The sequence below is a fragment of the Xiphophorus maculatus genome, chromosome 21 (genome assembly GCF_002775205.1).
Source record: "Xiphophorus maculatus strain JP 163 A chromosome 21, X_maculatus-5.0-male, whole genome shotgun sequence".
Classification (NCBI taxonomy): Eukaryota; Metazoa; Chordata; class Actinopteri; order Cyprinodontiformes; family Poeciliidae; genus Xiphophorus; species Xiphophorus maculatus.
In genome coordinates this window covers 7263519-7282269 of record NC_036463.1, presented here as the reverse complement: position 1 = coordinate 7282269, position 18751 = coordinate 7263519, and the positions used below count along the sequence as shown (strand labels likewise).

The 18751-nt window shown below is 39.3% G+C and overlaps 1 protein-coding gene and 1 long non-coding RNA gene across 14 annotated transcripts in view; both read left to right on the top strand.

Moving 5' to 3' along the window:
* The first annotated feature begins 5802 nt into the window (after positions 1-5802).
* myc (MYC proto-oncogene, bHLH transcription factor) lies at positions 5803-8249 on the top strand. The gene is made up of 3 exons (XM_005798544.3): positions 5803-6008; positions 6284-6968; positions 7221-8249. Exons 2-3 carry the CDS (start codon positions 6317-6319, stop codon positions 7865-7867), a joined length of 1299 nt encoding a protein of 432 aa, XP_005798601.1. The 5' UTR covers positions 5803-6008; positions 6284-6316; the 3' UTR covers positions 7868-8249.
* A 769-nt stretch (positions 8250-9018) lies between these two features.
* The window catches only part of LOC111606232, a 48906-nt gene continuing 39173 nt past the window's right edge, over positions 9019-18751 (top strand). For all 13 annotated transcript variants that reach the window (XR_002751988.1, XR_002751987.1, XR_002751986.1 and 10 more), the window contains exon 1: positions 9019-9209. This is a non-coding gene — a long non-coding RNA (uncharacterized LOC111606232). The remainder of the gene's footprint in view (positions 9210-18751) is intronic.

Below are 18751 nucleotides of genomic sequence, written 5' to 3'. Positions count from 1 at the left end.
TTGATCCATGTCAAATAGTCTCATATTTTTCCTTGTATATTAGATATTTTACATTTATTTCAGTGGCTCTAGTCACTTTTTTCCACACAGGACCATGTAGGTTTTTTCACTTAAAAATAATCACTTTTATTTAAAAACTGCATTTTGCATTTATCTTGCTGTTGACAAATATTTATAAATTGGTTTGATATTCTGAAACACTGAACAGTGACAAACATGTAAAAAAATAGGAAGTCAAAATGGGGGGAAACTTTTTTTTTTCTTTTTCCAAAGCTTTAAGTTTAGAAAGCATATCCCTTGAATAAATATTATGGATCGGTTTTTCAATCTTTGCTTGTCTGAACCTTGGAAGTTCAATCAAGCTCTGGAAAATCTTCTGAAAGTTTTTTTTCCAGAAGTTTTAAAATATTTCCTATGCAGATGTCAATCTTGAAAGTTTAGGTTTCTCATTTTGTCAGCAACCTCTCAGACCAAGTTGATGTAAAACTTCTGCTGCTGACGGACATTTACCCAAATAATACCCTTGTTTCGATACCTTTCAGCTTGTGTGGATTAGTTTTTTGCAATAACTTCAACTGTATACATCCGATTTCTCTATTTTAAAAATAATCTGAGTTCTTTGTTTCGTCACAACCAGCCATTCAAATGAATAATTAAAATCCCAAAATAAACGGAAAAGTCACACCAATAATGAGTGCTTTTAAACATGGAGCTGTTTTTATAATCAAATAACAAAACTTAGGAACTGAGAGGAATGTAAAGATTTGAGTTTGTTTTTTTTTAAATCCCAAAAATATGCATATCCTTAGATTTCATCACAGTTTTAACACGTGACCAGATGTCAGCACAACGCCTGAAGGCTGAAATGTATTCGAAGCCACACAACTCAGATCGTTAGATCTGTGGTCAAAAATAAGGGAAGTTCAGACCAGCAGCATCCGAGAGAAAGGGGACAAAGGAAGCTGTTTCTTCCAAAGTGTGCTGAACAAGCTGATGACTAACTCAACATTCGAGAAATCCAACTGCAGAATTAGTCTTGCATGTCCTGAAGAGCATCACCCAAGAAGGAGAATGTGCAGCTGGGGATTTAGAGGAAATTTGCTTCACAGTTTAGTTTTTGAGTTTCTTGACTCGGTTTTCTTTTATGTCAAACATTCAAGCATCTGGTGTCATCACTGTTGGATTTAGTGCCACAAGTGTGTTTCTGCAGGTGAAAAGCTGCAGTCAGGTAGAGTGTGGCCTGAAAACTGGTTAGGAAACAACTTCTAACTGGTAAAGCTTTCTAATCGATGGTTTAATGTTTAAACTTCAAAAGTTGTTTTTGTGTGGGTTTGGATTTATATTTGAACTCACTGTGATCCTGAAAAATACATAGCCACTTCATCTTCCTCTCTAGCAGAGAAGTGAAAGTTTAGGGTCAAAACTGATATTGGGAACTCTTCATAACTTCTTCTTCTTCTTTAAGTTGGTGTGTTCTTTAATTTGGAAGTTAGAGATCATTGCCATCAACACTGAGATGGCACAAACGCCCACACTGGGTCCCCACCTATCAGAGGAAACAATGCAAGTCCCTGTTAAAAGCCTTCTTCTGTGCCCCCAGGCGCTGTGAAACACGGTAACGCAGGAAACATCCAAAGCCGATAAGCAAAGGCGGCCACACCACTGAACCTGCCGGTCATGATCAATATCCTGCTCACAGCATCCCTCGACGAGGAAAGGAGAGGCGTGAGAGAGAGGGGTCCGAGGGCCGAGCAGCGAGGAAAGAAGATCTGCTTCAGTCTCGGTTTGGGGATTTCCTTCTCCTCTTTCTGATAACAAGGGAAACTCATGAAATTTATCTGCAGTTTCACCAAATTCCTCCAGCTTTTGCCTTCAGCTCTGCTCTTTCCAAAAACCGGTTCTGCTAGAGCCTGAGGTGATTCTTCATGAATGAGATTCTGTTCTAAAAAAAATAAAGCTGATTCTGCTTCTTCCCAAATAATAAAAAAAAACAATGTGCTCCTCTTCAGAATGAAAAGAATGACAATTCAATAAGACACAAAAACAGAGAGAATAATTAAGTGGTTTTGGGTTCAGACAAACAGAAAGAACAAACTAGTTTCCCAAAAGACTTTGGTGTCATTTGGGAAACAAAACCAATGAAAGAAATATCTGTTTTATTGCACTCAAAGCAAATGTCACATCAGCACAGCAAATCTATTGAGAGCCCAATAAAATCATCTAAATCTAACAGGGTTTGTTTCCCTGTTAGATTGCCTGTAGACTCCTCCCTGTGTCTACTGGCAAAAAAAAAAAAAGACAAGAAAAAACCTTTTTCCCTGTTTCATTTGTCCTGAACAACTGGAGTCCAAAGTGTGGCTCAGGGGCCATTTATGGTCCTTAATGTTACAATTTTGGTCCTCCACAAAGCAGATCTGATGCAAATACTTTTTAAAAAAAGATTTTTTTAGGATAAGGTTTTTAATAAATTAACACTAAATATTCCCAGTAAAATGTTACTCAAAATTTTTTTTTATAAAATCCCTCGTCCTGTTGAAACTGCCAATAGTCCTTACAAAATAAATTCATACTATACTCTTAGAACCTCTTCAAAATAAGACAACAGAACATGTTAAAGAAAAACAGATATAAAGCAGCTACTCACCTTAATCTGCCTGTTTCTATAGTCACGGCGAACAAAATATCTTATCACCGTTACAAGGACCAATAAGGGTTTCAATAGGGGAGGCACCAGGGATTTTTTTTAGAAATTTTGAGTAACATTTTACTGGGAATTTCCGGGATGAAATTGTGCAACTCCGACAAAATATAAATTTATTTTAAGGAGTTTTACTCATCTTTATCAGAGATCAAGTCTTTTAAGGTCCATGTCATGGTATTCTATTACATCTACACACTAACTTTTCAAATGTGATCACAACAGCTAATTGAGAACGCTAAATGTGCTGACTAAGACACCATTGCTCTTTTCTCATTCCTTCCCTTCGACGAGCCAAGCTTCCCTCTAATTTTTTATGGTTTTATTGGATTTTTGCTTTCTTTTAAAAAAAAAAAACATTAATAGGGATTCAAACGTGTTAACATCCTTAAATTAGTAGTTTGTTCAACCACCTTTTGATTCAGTTGCAGCAGTCGGTCTCCAGTGGTTGGGGTGAACCTCCCACACAGTGATTTGACTATACTTATCTGTTTGCAACAGGTCTCTAAATCCATCTGATTGGAGGCTTATCTTGTGCACAGCCCTCTACAGAAGACCCAACAGTTTTCTGTGGAGAAACTCTAACATTTCTCTCACAGTCATGGAGGCTGTTGTTGCTGTGGCTGGACGCCTGGACTCTAGAAAATTTTAAAATTCCTTGTTGGCTTGCATTTGAATAGTTATTTATTCATGACTTTGTCCACTTTCCCAAGCTCCCAGTTGCATCTGAAGAGAACTAAACTTACATCATGATGCTGCCACCACAGTGGTTTGCTGTGGATATGGTGATGCTCAAAAACGTTTTTGTGCTAAACTTATTGTGGCTCAAAGGTTTAAGGTTGGATTAAGGCAGACTTTCCCAAATGTTAGTCTAATTGGGAAGCATCTTTGGAAGAAACTCTTCACTCTCTCTCTATTTTATCCAGTTGTTGGATTTTCTTTGCGCTGCATACTGAGCAGTTTTGTAGTAACTAGTTACATTTACTCAGTTACATTTAGCTGAGTAACTTTTTGGAAAAAAATTACTTCTAGGAGTATGTTTTGTTAAACTATACTTTTTACTTTTACTTGGGTATTTTTTAAATGAAGCACATCTGTAGTTTTTGATAAAGTTTCATAAGGTTTATATTGAAAGAAGTTGAATTGGGAAAAATATTTCCTGATTTTATTGTTTGAAACTTTTGTCATTTTAAAATACCAAAATCCCCACATAACCTCCATGTTTCAGTCCATCTGATCTTTAATTATTAAATGATTGATCTTTTGATCTCAGTACCTTTGTACATGCCATTTTTTTATTCTTCCTTGAGTAAATGTTTGGCCAGCTCCTTTTAAAATTTTTTGAGTAAAAATATGTTGAAGTAGTGCTACTTTTACTTGAGTACAATTTTTGGTTACTCTACCAGTCAGGGGTCTCAAACTCCAGTCCTCGAGGGCCGCTGTCCTACAGTTTTTAGATGTGCCACAGGTACAAAAACCGCTGGAATGAAATGGCTTAATTACCTCCTCCTTGTGTAGATCAGTTCTCCCAGCCTTGCTAATGACCTAATTTTTCTATTCAGGTGTGGTGCAGCAGAGGCACATCTAAAAGTTGCAGGACAGCGGCCCTGGAGGACTGGAGTTTGAGACCCCTGCACCTAGTCCTGATGCTGAGTAGTCACATCTTAAAAGACTTTAATTCAGTATATTTATAGATAATTTCCTTAAATCATGAATATAATTTAAGTCTACTTCTCCTTCATGCAAATACAATAAATGTTATAGTTTATGCATCAGCTAAAGAGCTGTTTTCTCCACCCATTAGCTGTGATCCTGCGCTCTTCCTATGCACCAGCAGAGGGCGGTCTAAGTCCGTAAAAACTCCTCCTCAGTGCTCACTCGTCCGTCTAACTGCGGTGTGGGTCTGATTACTTTAATTGCTTCCTTCCTGTTTTTAACTGGTGCCAATCCCTCCAAGTTAAAGAGGATCCTTTTACCTCTGGACGGCGGTAAATATTCCACACTTTATTCAAAGCTGTTGTTGCGTGTTTGACATGCAGCCACAAACTGCAGGTATTCAGCGTTGTGGCAATCACCTGTTTCAGCTGGTTCAAGGCTGTCAGCTGCTGCACACACACCGAGGTGATCTGCAGCACCTGTGATCCTGCGAAACTGCTGTTTAAACGGCGCAAACGTGACGCGTTTTGCGTCACTTTGATAGAAAAAGATGAGTGAATTGTGCCTTTCTTTACATTAATGAGTTAAAATTTGTAAAATGAGTTGTGGGTTGATTATGTAGACGTCTACGTTTGGGAGTCTTTTCTGCCTTTCTTGCATATATATTGAGTGCAGAAGCAGACTAATATGTAAAAAAAAAATGTTCATAATTCTGACTTATTTGACTCATTAACAGAGAGAAGTGGTAATTGTGAAACATTTATGTCCGAATTATTGGAAAGCCAAGTCAGAAGATTGAGAACCAAATGAAAAATATTTAAAAAGGCCAGAGCTCCAAAAAATTATGTACGGTAATAATTGACAGATTTCTAAATCTCCATGGTGCAACAATTCGGGAAAGCTAAGCTATTCCTATTCTTAAATATTCTCAATTGTGGCTTATCAAAAAGGGCCACCAATTATTATTATTATATATTTACTTTGCAAATTTCACCTTCAACCAACCACCTGATCTGGCGTAAACCCAAAGAATTGGCCAGGATGAAGATGAGTTGATGGACTTTTGTGAACTTGTGTTGAAATTCTGCAGAGAAAATATAATGGTGCCCAGTCCTGACATAACGACCTGTCATTACTACCGTCTGTTAGTATTTTTGTGGGTCGTCAACACTACTATGACCCCTCCCACTACCACAATAACTAGACCCCGTCTTAATCCTAAAAGAACAAAAAACATTGCAGTCATAAACTACATTTGCCGTTTCTATTGTGTCTTGTGAGAAGGACTGAAGCCTTATCGAGTGTAAATTATTTTAGGTTTTGTAAATGCGTCAAATAAAACCGGGTCGTGGCGCATTTTCGTCGCCGGTCACCATTTCGCGGGAAAAACTGGCGGAAGGATCCCAGACAGAGTGATGCGGCCCGCTTAAATAAGCAGCTGCAGAACGCGCAGTTGCTAGTATCACGCTGCTTTTAAGGCGCTGTGGGTCGTCCAGTCCAAGTCGCGTCTGTACGTATGCTTCATTACGTACCCACTACGCTGAGCTTTACGACGCCCTCCGTGGAAGGATTTAATGTCACAGCCGTCGTGGAATAACTTTCCTGCACGTTGTTTTTTAGCACCTCCGTTCGCCCACTGTGTAAAATCTGAAAGGTAAGGATGAGTGAGGATCTGCAGAGTTGTCATTGCGAAAGCGGGGGTTCCCCCTCCGGCTTTGGTACTTATTTTACTAACTGGTTCTAGTTTCTGCATGCACCTGCTGCAGCAGCACCTGTGCACGCATGCAACGCGTGCACTCGCACACACACAGGAATTATTGTGGAGTGACCATGTGATGTTGCACACACTCTTGTAGAATCGGAGCCAAACAGCTGTTTGCTGCTACAAACCTAACCTGTGTTTTGCTCTTCTTCTTCTTCTTCCGCCAGCTTCGCAATAAGGAGAGCCCCATAACAGGAATCATGCCGCTGAATTCAGTTTTGGCGAATAAGAATTACGATTACGACTACGACTCCCTGCAGCCCTTTTTCTACTATGACAACGAGGAGGAGGACTTCTACCCGGAGCAGCCGCAACCTCCGGCGCCGAGCGAAGACATCTGGAAGAAATTCGAGCTCCTCCCGACCCCTCCCCTCTCCCCGAGCCGCCGGCCGTCCCTGTCCAGTCTCTTCCCCTCCACCGCCGACCAGCTGGAGATGGTCACCGAGTTCCTCGGCGACGACGTGGTCAACCAGAGCATCATCTGCGACGCAGACTACTCGCAGACCTTCCTCAAGTCCATCATCATCCAGGACTGCATGTGGAGCGGCTTCTCGGCGGCGGCCAAGCTGAAGAAGGTGGTATCGGAGCGACTGGCCTCGCTGCAAGCAGCGCGAAAAGACGCCGCTGCTGCAGCCGCTTCGGTGGATCCGGCTGCGGGTGCTGCGTGGAGGCTGAACAGCAGCTACCTGCAGGATCTCAACACATCCGCGTCGGAGTGCATTGATCCGTCTGTGGTTTTTCCCTACCCGGTGGCGGAGACGCCCAAGCAGACTGCAGGGACAGTGCGCAGCAAGGATCTGGGGCTGGACACACCGCCCAACAGCGGGAGCAGCAGCAGTTGTAGTGACTCAGGTAAGCTGAATGGGCGCTGCGCTAGAGGGGGCGCCAAAATGATGGCATATTCTGTATTTAAGAGCAGTTTATGCAGTGAACCCCCCCTGGAGGGTGACTGGAATGTGTCTGCATTCACCTCAGAAAGTACTTAGCTGGCCCCTGGGCATGCATCATGCAGACACACCCCTCTCCAGAGCAAGGCTGCTGATTTAAATTTGAAGAGTTGCATGTTGTGATTGATTTTTTTTTTTATTATTCTTTTTTGTGTAGAAGAAGAAGATGATGATGAGGATGAAGAAGATCAGGAGGAGGAGGAGGAAGAAGAAGATGAGGAAATCGACGTGGTCACCGTAGAGAAAAGGCACGCGGTGAAACGGTGCGACCCCAGCCCGCTGGAGAGCCGGCACACAAGCCCACTGGTGCTGAAGAGATGCCACGTCTCCACTCACCAGCATAATTATGCCGCCCATCCATCCTTGAGGCACGAGCAGCCGGCTGTCAAGAGGCTGAAGCTGGAGAGCAGCAGCAGCATCACCGCAGCAGCAGCAGGAGGAGGAGGAGGGGGAGTGAGCGGAGGGAGCTCCAGCAGGGTCCTCAAACAGATCAGCAGCAACCGCAAGTGTTCGAGTCCGCGAACGTCTGACACCGAGGACTACGACAAGAGAAGGACTCACAACGTGCTGGAGCGCCAGAGGAGGAACGAGCTCAAGCTGAGCTTCTTCGCCCTGCGAGACGAGATCCCAGAGGTGGCCAACAACGAGAAGGCGGCCAAGGTGGTGATCCTGAAGAAGGCGACAGAGTGCATCTACAGCATGCAGTCAGACGAACAGAGACTCGTGTCACTCAAGGAGCAGCTGAGGAGGAAAAGTGAACTTTTAAAGCAGAGACTTGCACAGCTACAGGGTTCTCGTGTTTAAAAGATAACATTTAAGACTTGTTTTTCTTTTTTTTGTTATGAAAGTTCAAGAATTGATGTACATTTGTTGCATGCAGATGTTCGATGGGTTGAATTGTTTGGAATCTTTGATTTCAATGTTTAAACTGCCTCAACTGAAGTTATGGGTGGATAAAATATTTAAAAGTTTATTTTTATTAATAAAATGTTTAAAATGGGTCTGTCCTGTTCACAGACAGCTCAAAGTAAAATATACATTTTTATGTTTTGTAAATAGGTAATATTTCTTAAGAAAATGTATTTTTCAATTGCAAATGTCTGGGTGAGACTCACATTTTTTGTTTTGTTTTCTTTTGCAATATGTTCTTTGATCTCTTTTGAATGATAAAAAATGTTTTCTTGAATTCGCCTCTTTTGTGTTGCACTAAACATCCAAGTGTAAACCAGAATGAAAAGAAGGTAGATCTGCATACAGGAGCCTTTATATCTGAGCTGGACAGATATTTGGGTGTGGTGATATTATTAAGGATACGCATGTGATCTTAATCTAAAGGGAACATTTCATAAAAGGTCAACCTGAAACAATCTGAATTGTTTTTCAGTTAAAATGTAAAACTTGATAACTTCTAAAACATTTTTGAGCAAGGAATCCAAAGTGTGAACTGCATGTGATAGGCTTAACATCTTTTTTATTAAATACACAAAATTGTATAGAAATAGTGAAATTTTTCTTAAATATTCCATAAAATTTTGTGCACACTTTTTGAAAATGTGCTCAGATTTTGTAACTTTAAGTAAGCATGTGTAAAACCCTTCTACAAGTTTAGATATTAAAATATTCTGTAGAATATTTTAATATCTAAACTTCTACAGAATATTTTAAAATAGCGTAAAAATAATAGATTGAAATTTTGATCAAATACTGCTCGAACTTATACAATATTTCCATTAAAAGTTGCAAATTTAGATTTAAAAAAATCTTTCAAGCTGTATTAATCCCTACTAAAATCAGAGTAATTCAGTTCTTATAGTTGATCAATAAAATAAAACTTTATGCCAGATTTTCACGTAGAAACGTAGGTTCCACCTGTACGTCACACCTGACTCTACGTCAGTCTATCCCTCGAGCTGTTTTTCCAGTCTCGCCGTGACGTCACGCGCCCTATCCCAGCTCACTCTGTGAGCGCGTGGTCCTGGTCGCGAGCACATGGAAGTGAGCTCGAGTTGAGACGCGTCTCTGACCATCACCATCGTGAAAACATTAGTAAAAAAAACCCGGAATATGACCACAAAGATGGAGCATCAGGAGCTGAGACACAGCAGCGGGTTTTTAAACTAAATCTTCCTTTAAGATGCACGAGCAGGTAAAGCTGGTTTATCTTTCATGTCTACATCTTGTAAACTTCACATGAAGCGGTTTCTGGGAGCCTAGAGACCGCATGGAGGATTTTATAAACCGTGAATGTGACTCTCTACCTGCGTGAAGCGATTGTTCTCAGGAGGATTGTTGTGCTCGGCTTGCTGCGTCTCTATTGTCTGACCAACTCCTGGTAACGCTGCAGAGTTTGGAGCTCGGGCTCTTTTAAACATGCTGTTTTCAGATTTATTCCGTTTTTATGCTCGGGATGACAGGATTTAACAAAGAGAAAAGCTGGTGCTGCTTTCAACCATGGCTTTGTTTCTGCTGTTACTGTACAGCACAGTTCAGGATCATAACAAAAGATAACAATAGGCATCAGTGAGGAAATGCACATGGGTCCTGAATCCTCAGGTTTTCTTCATGGGTCGCATAAACCTTCCATGCTGCAAGCACAGATCTTAGAAGGTGTATTTTTTAAACCATTTGTTGGTGCATATGTGCTGTAAAAAACAGTAAAACGGAATGGGGTGTAGCCTCAGTCAGACATGAGAGCAGGGGTGTCTCCAGAAAGTTTTAACATGGTGGCCAGATGGTGGTCTTGGTGCGGAGCTCCAAAACCAAAACCGCTGTAGAGGTGTTTCTATTATCTATAGGGAAGAATATGTGACATTAACCAATTAATTAAATAATTAAATAATTAATGTAGATGAATAAATTAATACATCTCCTACATTCTACAGTGGATCACCAATATTCGTAGAGATTATGGAGCACAGTCACCTGCAAATACCTAACATTCACAAATACTTGAGACCCTGTCTAAAAATGCTCATTAAAGCCTAATTTAATAGTTCAAATAAATCAAAATTAGCTTAATTTGTATTAATAAGCGCTACACCTTAGGACTGTGACAGAAGCTAAAATCCACAGTCTAATTTAACTCTACTCTTCTTGGTACAACCAATCAGCATCAAGGAAAAGAAATAGTACTCCTGTATTGGCTGCTTTGCAAACGCCAACCAATAGCGTGTCAACTAGCATTGCAGGAGTTCATTGTGTATTTAAAATGCTGTTGAGATTTTGTGTATCCTTCTCCTGACTGATGCCTTTGTACAGTGAGATCCTTTTGACCATATCTAACGTCTGCAAACTGACGGAAATGAACAAATGTCAGGAAAATCCTACTAGAACAGCTGAACTTTATCTATGTTTCTTTATATTCTCTATAATTGATAGCAGGTGTTAACTCAAGAAAGCTGAAACGGGATAGAATTATTCTCAAATAAATTGTAGTTTATTGGTTACTTCAAGCTACTAAAGAAAGTTCCACGATCATCTGCATTCTCTCGAATGAGGTTTGATCCAATGAAGCACCAATTTTAAATAAAAAGTTGCCATTTGAATGTTAAAAATCACACAGAAGCTATTATATCTTCCTCAGCGGCCACAACTGATGTACGTTTCAGCTAGCGCGATGCTAAAGCTCACAAAGAGAAGTGCGGACATTGGGATGATGCAAGATGTTTATCTGATGTTGCGGAGCCCTGCCTTGCAGCACACTGGAGAGCAGTAAGCTGTATTTTGGATGTAAAATAAGTAATATATTTTTCTATCCTGGTTACAACTGCCATTTCAAACCACATTTCTGTGGCCAAATTTTCAGCATATAACCAGGTCCTGCTCCACTAAAAATGCACTGAGGTTTAGCCCAGTTCTGTCAAACACTTAGGTAAAGTAAGGTAATTTTATTTATGTCACACTTTCAGCAACAAGGCAGTTCAAAGTATTTAATGTAACCTTCTTTCAATTGCCGATAAAAAACTAAAAAAAAATATATATATATATGGCCAAAATCTTGATCAGTGTTACTGGTTTCTAAACCACAAGTTGGTTAAGGAGAAATAAACTGGAATCAGACTTGAATTGTTCTTGCTGTACTGCAGGGCGAGTTTGAATTCCTATCAGATGTGTTAATTCCTCCACACATCATGATATAACCTTCTGTTTTTTACTGTAAAGCAGACAGTTTCTTATGCTAATTTGATTGTGTTCATCTATTTTTATAAATCCGTCCACTCCGCTTCCTAACTAATTTCTCTCGGTTTGTGTTATCTCTTCACACCTGATACTTTAGATTTTGAATCTTGTGTCAATCAGGCAACGATCAGCCTGGAGCGATCAAACAAGCTCTGTAGAGGGCTTGTTTGTTTGTTTGTTTGTTTTTTGTTTTGTTTTTACCATGCTTTAACCTTTTGGTAGCTTAAACCAGTTTGTGTTGTTTCTAGTATTTTCAGATATTAATATTAGAAAGCAGAGTGAAGGAAATGTTGGAAATTGTTTCTCTTTTAAAGCTTTGCAGTATTTGTTTTCTTTGCTTGTTTGTTTTCTGGGATGCTTAAATTGCTTAATTAACACAACATGTGTTTGATGATGATCTCATGGTTTATAGATTTTGATTAGATCAGAATTATCCAGTAGCACATTTTCTTATGTTAAGTATTTAAACTGATTTGCATAGATCATCTTGTTCCAAGAAAAACAAAGAGTTAATTCCCTATTGTAAACATCCTGAATGTGCTTTTAGGAATCCCCAAACATTAGTATAAATAGTCAAAACCTCCATTTCCAAAGCTGCATCTGCACCAGATTTGGAAACAACTGTTGCATCAGAAATGGATTAAAACCTTTTTATTCTACAGCAGATTCACTCTTTGTGTCATCCAGATGGCCTTAAACGTGTCAACCGTCCCGTAGAGTTTTTCTTTATTGTAATTTAGCAAAACAAAGAGAGATTTAACAGATTGTCTTCAATATCCAACGACTCCATGGACACATAAAGAGCAAGAGCTTATTCAAAACTGAATATGGATCTTTGCAGTCAGAAGAAATTATTAAACTACAATAAAACAAACATACATTAAACATGGAAAAAGGTACCAGAGTGGCTTATTTGTGTTGTTAGAAACTAAAAAATCTTGGAAGTTGTGGTTAATATATTAATAAATCTGCAACTTTCTATCTTATTTTACATTTAGAACATTGCAAATAAAAGTACAAGACCAAAACATCGGCAACAATCCTTAAAGTCCTGCTTATAATAAAAGTCTTGCAGATAGAAATATAAGATCTGCGTGATTTCCAGGAAACGTTCAGGAAGCTGAATTCCTCGCCGCAGTGATGCATACTTAGAGGCTGGAGGACACAGAGGTCTGCTCTTATGTAATCTGACGGTATTTTTTCCATCCTGGAAGCTGGAATAGATTAAAGCATCTGATCCTCCTTAAAACGTTGCTTGTCTGCCAGTTGGATCTTTTCGCTCATTTTGCAGCATCGTTTTTATAAAACAACTTCACGCCCTGCTTCGCCTCGTGTGCTATCTGTCTCTGTGTCGTCAGTCAGTCAGTGGGGATGAATCTGCTGCTCGCTGCCAGCCTCAAGTCTGGTTTGGGAATGTGAGGCTTTTCAGGAATATGCTGCCACGTGGTTTGGACGGAGGAGGTCCACATGCTCTGCAGCGGTTTTTAAGCATTTTGCAAAACATCTGTTTTTGAGCTGTCTAATTTAGTGCTTAGATGTTTATGGTCATTATTGTGCTGTATTTCAGGTGCATCTCAATAAATTTGAATATGTTTAACAAGTTTATTTCAGTAATGAAATGCAAAAAATGAAACTTAGATACATATAGTTATATATTTATTTATTAGCTTCTTAGAGCTAATTAAACTACAACACTCTGCTGCACTTTATATAGTATTAAAGCAATAATATTTTTTAAATATAGAAATTTGGTCCTACTGATAAGTTAAATCCAGTTTATTTCTACAGCATATTTCAGCAACAAGGCAGTTCAAAGTGCTTTACATCATAAAAACACCACGATTATCAATTATGAAACAATAAATAAACATTACATTTTATTAAATATAAAAATCATCAAGCAAATATGTTGATCAATGTTCCATTTACTGCTAATCAAAGGCAACTATAAACCTGTGGGTTTTTAGCTGTGATTTAAAGGAGTTCAGTTTTTCAGCTGTTTTGCAGTTTTCTGGAAGTTTGTTCCAAATTTGTGCTGCACAGAAGCTGAATCCTGCTTCTCCATGTTTGGTTCTGGTTCTGGGAATGCAGACCAGAACCAGAATGTTGATACAACAGCAGCAGATATTTAATGTATTTTGGTGCTAAGCCATTCAGTGACTTATAAACTAACAAACATATTTTAAAGTCTTTTCTCTGACCTACAGGAAGCCAGTGTAGTGACTTTAGAAATGTGATGTGCTCTATCTTCCTGGTTTTAGTAAGAATGCCAGCAGCAGCATTCTGGATCAGCTGCAGCTGTCTGACTGATTTTTTTTTTTTTAGGTACTGGTGATGACAGTAATAAATTAGACTAAAGATAAACGCATGGATGAGTTTTTCTATATCTTGTTCTTCAGGTGATTCAAGTCCCACTTTGTAACTGTCTTTATGTGGCTCTGAAGTTTCAGGTCTTTATGAAGTATGTTTATATGCTGTACAGTATATACACTAATATACTGTTCATCAGAGCTGCTCATTATATATGAATTACTGCATGGATTAAAGTTGCTTTAATTGTGACCCTCAGCTTCTTTCCGTCGTTGGTTTTGGTATCTCATCTTCTTCTTGACAATACTCCATATGTTCTCTGTAAGTTGTAGGGTAGACTTTGATGGCCAAACATGATACTATGGACATTAAAAAATGGATTTTATGTGGTTTTGGCATATGTGTAGTTTACAACAGCATAGTAAATACATCAGCCATGACAGAGAGGAATGACTATTGATTGTTGATGAGCTGCAATTACTTTTTTTTTATATAATGTTATTGGAAGCCAAAAAAGAACAGAAAACATCAGTGGGGTGTTCACTCACTCCATTGGACCAGAACCTAAAAGGGGAAGTTCAGTGTTTTGGTCCAACAGTACAGACAATCACTCCTCAAAACTACTCAACTGGCTTCTGATATTTGAGCAGTTGGGGCAGTTTTTCGCGTAACAAACACACCCCAGACATTCTGACAGTGGCTCTGCATGTAGAAGGGGGGAAAGGTTTGCCTGGGGGACAACATGAGGCGGAGAACAAAATGACACAATTTTTGTCACAAATGAAACAATGCTGCTGCTGGTGTGGTTCTCTAATGGTGGGACTACTTTGTCTTTGTCTTCAACTGACCTTGATGTAGCACCTTGCCGTTGTACTGGTGTAACACCACCATTTTTGGGATGGATTGAACCAAGCGTGACACACACATCCTAAAGCACGCACATTTCAACACTAAGTACACTAGGAAAATACTATGAAATCCTTACTGGTTTGGCTCTCTCTCTTATTCTACACGTACCACAAACAAGGAACATATCTTAAATAAGAGTACACTAAGCCATTTATAAAACCTATCAGATGTATCCACTAATGACCTAAAAATAAAATATAAAAGTCCAGAGGATTCTACAGTACATTAATTTCGCGCAACAACAGTCTTCTCAGGGTTGCAGATTTTAGGAACACTTTAGCCTGAAGCACAGTAACAATTGAATGTCATGGATAACTGCAGAAGGCGTTGATTTAGAAAAAAAGCTAATTATCCCTAGCAAAATGAACAGAAGGTAGAGAGAAGCGTGTAGCATGTCCCCCCTAAGGTCTGTACACACTCTGCAAACACGGAGAAATTTGTTCTTCTACTCAAGGTGGCATAAAAAGAGCAAAGTCCTTTCTGGCAGGACATTTCATTCTTCACAAGAACCCGAGTGCAGAACTCCTGGGAAGTCCTGCAGCATTTATTGGTAATAACTGCGCCCACTCGTAACATCTGACCAAACACACACTCGTCAAACAGAACAAAAGATAAAAGCTCTGAACACGGTTTGAGAATAAGCAAGAGCAGAGTGACATAGCAGATCTTTCGTGTACACAAAATTGAGACCAAAGCAACTGACTGAAGACTTTTGTCATCCAGTTTTTGATAGAGAGAGAATAGAGAAAAACAATAAATTATGCAAATGTAAATCATTGTGCTTGTTTTAATTTACCATGCAATTAATTGATTTATTGCATTGCAACATGCCTAGCGACAAAGTATTTAGATATCCTCTACAAAATAATCCACTAAAAAGGGCATTTTCTGCAAATATTTCAGGGTTACGTTGCCCACAAAAATCAGATGCTGAACTGCAAATAGGCGGGGGTCCACTGTAAAACTCGACATGCTGGGTGTTTTGATCCTGTAACTGCTTGATCCTCTTCTTTTTGCTCCCTGCAAGAATCCTGACACAGCTCATGCCTCAGAATGACACGCAGCTTTAAACACACTGTGTTTGGTCTGAGTTTAGTCACAGTGAAGAGGAAACATGATCCCCTCAGACAGGAGCTCTGCGGTGCTGCTTAACAGGAATGAGGAGGGGGTGTAGACCGAAGGAGGACAAAACGAGAAATACGAGGTCCATCCCAGGTTGTCCGGGAGAGATGAGTCACAATCTGCAGCCGGCGTGTTGGATTTTCTCGCTGTCGGTCCAGTTCAGGCATGCAGGGAGGAGAACAGACACAAACTGTTTAACTGACCTACATTTTATGTTTATGTGTCCTGCCACTGTGCGAGCGTGAGGGCTGGCGGTTGAAATGAAACATGCCCGCACGTTTATTAGGCCACTTTCCATACTCCCTTATGGAGCTGACAGTGAAGGAGGAGCTGGAGACGGATGGAGCTCCTTTGTTGTTTTTATCCACATCAGTGAAAGGGTGACACCCACGTGTTGCAATGATGCCAAACATGATGAGAGAGTTTCAGAGCTCCTCCAGAGTGTTGATGTAAGATTAGATCCTAGGTGGAAGTTGTAAAAATTCCTGCTTGGTCAAAGTTCTTTCATATCTTCCGTTCTTTCGACACACTTTATGGCACCTGATGTGTTTGAAGGAGCGGCAGGGCTGCAGAGTAACAATAAAACCACTGTTCTAACAACAGAGGCTTGGACTGAAACTTTTTTATGCTCTTAACTGGAGTTTGTGTTTATCCTCAATATATCTTAAATTTGTCAAATATCCAAAAATCTCCTTTCATATGTAGCTTTTTGGTAAATGGGATAGAAAGATTTCCTCTTTATAACCTATAAGAGTCAAATCTTTTTACCTGTGGATAGAAAAGAATAGAAATACTTTTTATTGTTCCACAGTGGGGAAATTCTGGTCCAATAGCTGCAAGGCATGTAAATTCACACAAATATAAAATATATAAAAACAGAATTACGGATAAGATACAGCACAGTTATGCCAAAATTACAACATAAAATACTGGGGAGTAATTAAAAGGTACAACTTTGTTCCAAAGGAATGTGCATCTGAAAAAATGTAGTGAAAAAAATTACAAATTGTGCTTGTATTTGTGTATTAAAAGCAGACTATTAGCATAAAGCTTTTTAAACAACAGAGATGCACAAAAACCGGCAGATATGTAAACACATTAATTTGTTGGGAGCAGTAATGGTTATAAAATCTATCAGTTGTTGGGAGGAAGGATCTACGATGACACTTCTTTGTTCACTTGGGATGCAGCAGTCTGTCACTGTAGGAGTTCTCCAGTGCAGCAACAGCTTCACACATGGGGTGGTAGACTGCCCTCTGCAGTCTAAAACACCTCAGCCTTCTCAGCAGGTAGAGTCCGCTGTGACCCTTCCTGTAAAAAGTGTAAAGAACCAAAGGCAGAGACAGAATTAGGAAGTTCAAACCATCTCTTCCGTCAATCATAATTTATTTATATGCATTTTCAGCCAAAAAATCAGGTAATTCAGAGTGCTGTGACATAACAAACAAGCAAAAACCATTACAAACAGCAGTTTATGATATTCCAGTTATTATTAATAACAGGCAACTCTGAACAAATGGGTTTATGACCTAGGAACTATGTGTTTCAGTGGTTTTCTGGAAAATAAAAACTGAATTCTGCTTCTCTGTGTTTGGTTTTGTTCCTGGAGCTGCAGAGTAGATGAGAAGGTTGATACAACAACAAATATTTAAAAGGCAAGGATGTCTTTTTAACCATGTGGTCTGACAGAAATTCAAAGGGGAACAGCAAAAGCAAATGATTTGGATTAGCAGAATTTGTCAACTGATGGTTTCATGTAGGACATGTTACTGTGGAAAATATCCTCTGCTGCCCAGATGTGTTAAAATGTCATGGTATTTATAAGATTTTCATACAGCAACAGTCTCCAGTCAGAAGCCTCTAAGATTTGTTGCAAGACTGACTGCTACCAGTCAGTCTTCAAAGACTCAAAACGACTCTTCGAAGATAATTAGAAGATGTGAGTTAGGACATTTAATTCCCCTTTTAGATAAAGAAAAAGTTGTAATGAATTAAGTTGAATTATATACATTTATATATTATTTAAAAGCTACACACAACACTGGTTAATTAATTGAGCTTAGAGGGCTTTTTATGGCTGAGTGGCTCTCTAGCTCAAACAAAAAAAAATGCAGAAAGTAGGCCTTAAAAATAAAATCTCAGATTTTTTCATGCCAAATTGAATTTCCAATTTTAATTAAAAAAAATTTCTCGCTTTCTGATCTTAACTTCTCTGAGTTGACCTGAATTCAAACTACAAATAATTAGAGGCCGTAAAACTTGCTTCTCAAACCAGACAGGCCGGCCTTGGCTGACAACATTCTGAATGGAAACCCAAGGTGCATTGGTGAAAAAAATTAAGATTTTCCTAATATTAAATCTTCAGAAACAAAAAATTAGGTTAATTGATTACAACAATTTATCAAAGGTGTTCAGAAACTAGACTAGCAAGAGTGTTTTCACACCAGACAGTTCGGTAGACTTGATTGGGGACCAAAATTGCAATATTTGTTAAATTTTCAGCTGGTGTGGTTCGATGTCACACTGCACTGTGTCAAATGAAGCAAACGCTTAGAAAAGCTGTTCCTCTCCTCACCTGTGGTGGCGCTGTATCAGGACTAGGTCTGAAACGATTCCTCAAATGATTTGAGTACCTTGATTATTAAAATTCCTCTAGGAAAATTTATCTGCCTCAAAGCTTCGTTAAATTATGTTTCATTATCTAGCGCACTGTGTTCCGGCCGGATTATTATTTGTGGAGGGCAGCGCTCTTACTTCTGCCTCTGAGTTGTTGTGAAGTGCTAGCAGCATGCTGTTGAATTGTGCGGCGCTTTGTCAGGGTTTGGGGACAAATAAGGATTGTTGAATTTGGCGGCACAATGGTTGGAGTACGATATTTTTTGCACTGTCGGGACCGCGTCGTCACGGTTTGAGAGAGAGAGAGAGAGATCCGATTCCTCGATGAATCGTATTCGATTACTAAAATATTCTTTTACAACAGCCCTAATCACAACCTTCTTAAAGAAGTAAACTTCAGAAGAAGACACTGAAAGTGACTGCTTTCTTCACAAAATGTAAATAAAAATGGAATGGCGTTAGATTTTAGAAGTTGTAGGATTTTTCTTCAATCTTTAGCAAAAGACCACAAGCTACTTCTTCCACTAGCGTAGAACTCATGAGTTTTTGTTG

What these genes read in the sequence shown, in the direction of transcription:
- myc (XM_005798544.3), top strand. Translation starts at nt 6,317, where the DNA reads ATGCCGCTGAATTCAGTTTTGGCGAATAAGAATTACGATTACGACTAC. An exon ending in CAGCAGTTGTAGTGACTCAG is followed by an intron (nt 6,969 to 7,220) that starts GTAAGCTGAATG and finishes TTTTTTGTGTAG; the next exon opens with AAGAAGAAGATGATGATGAG.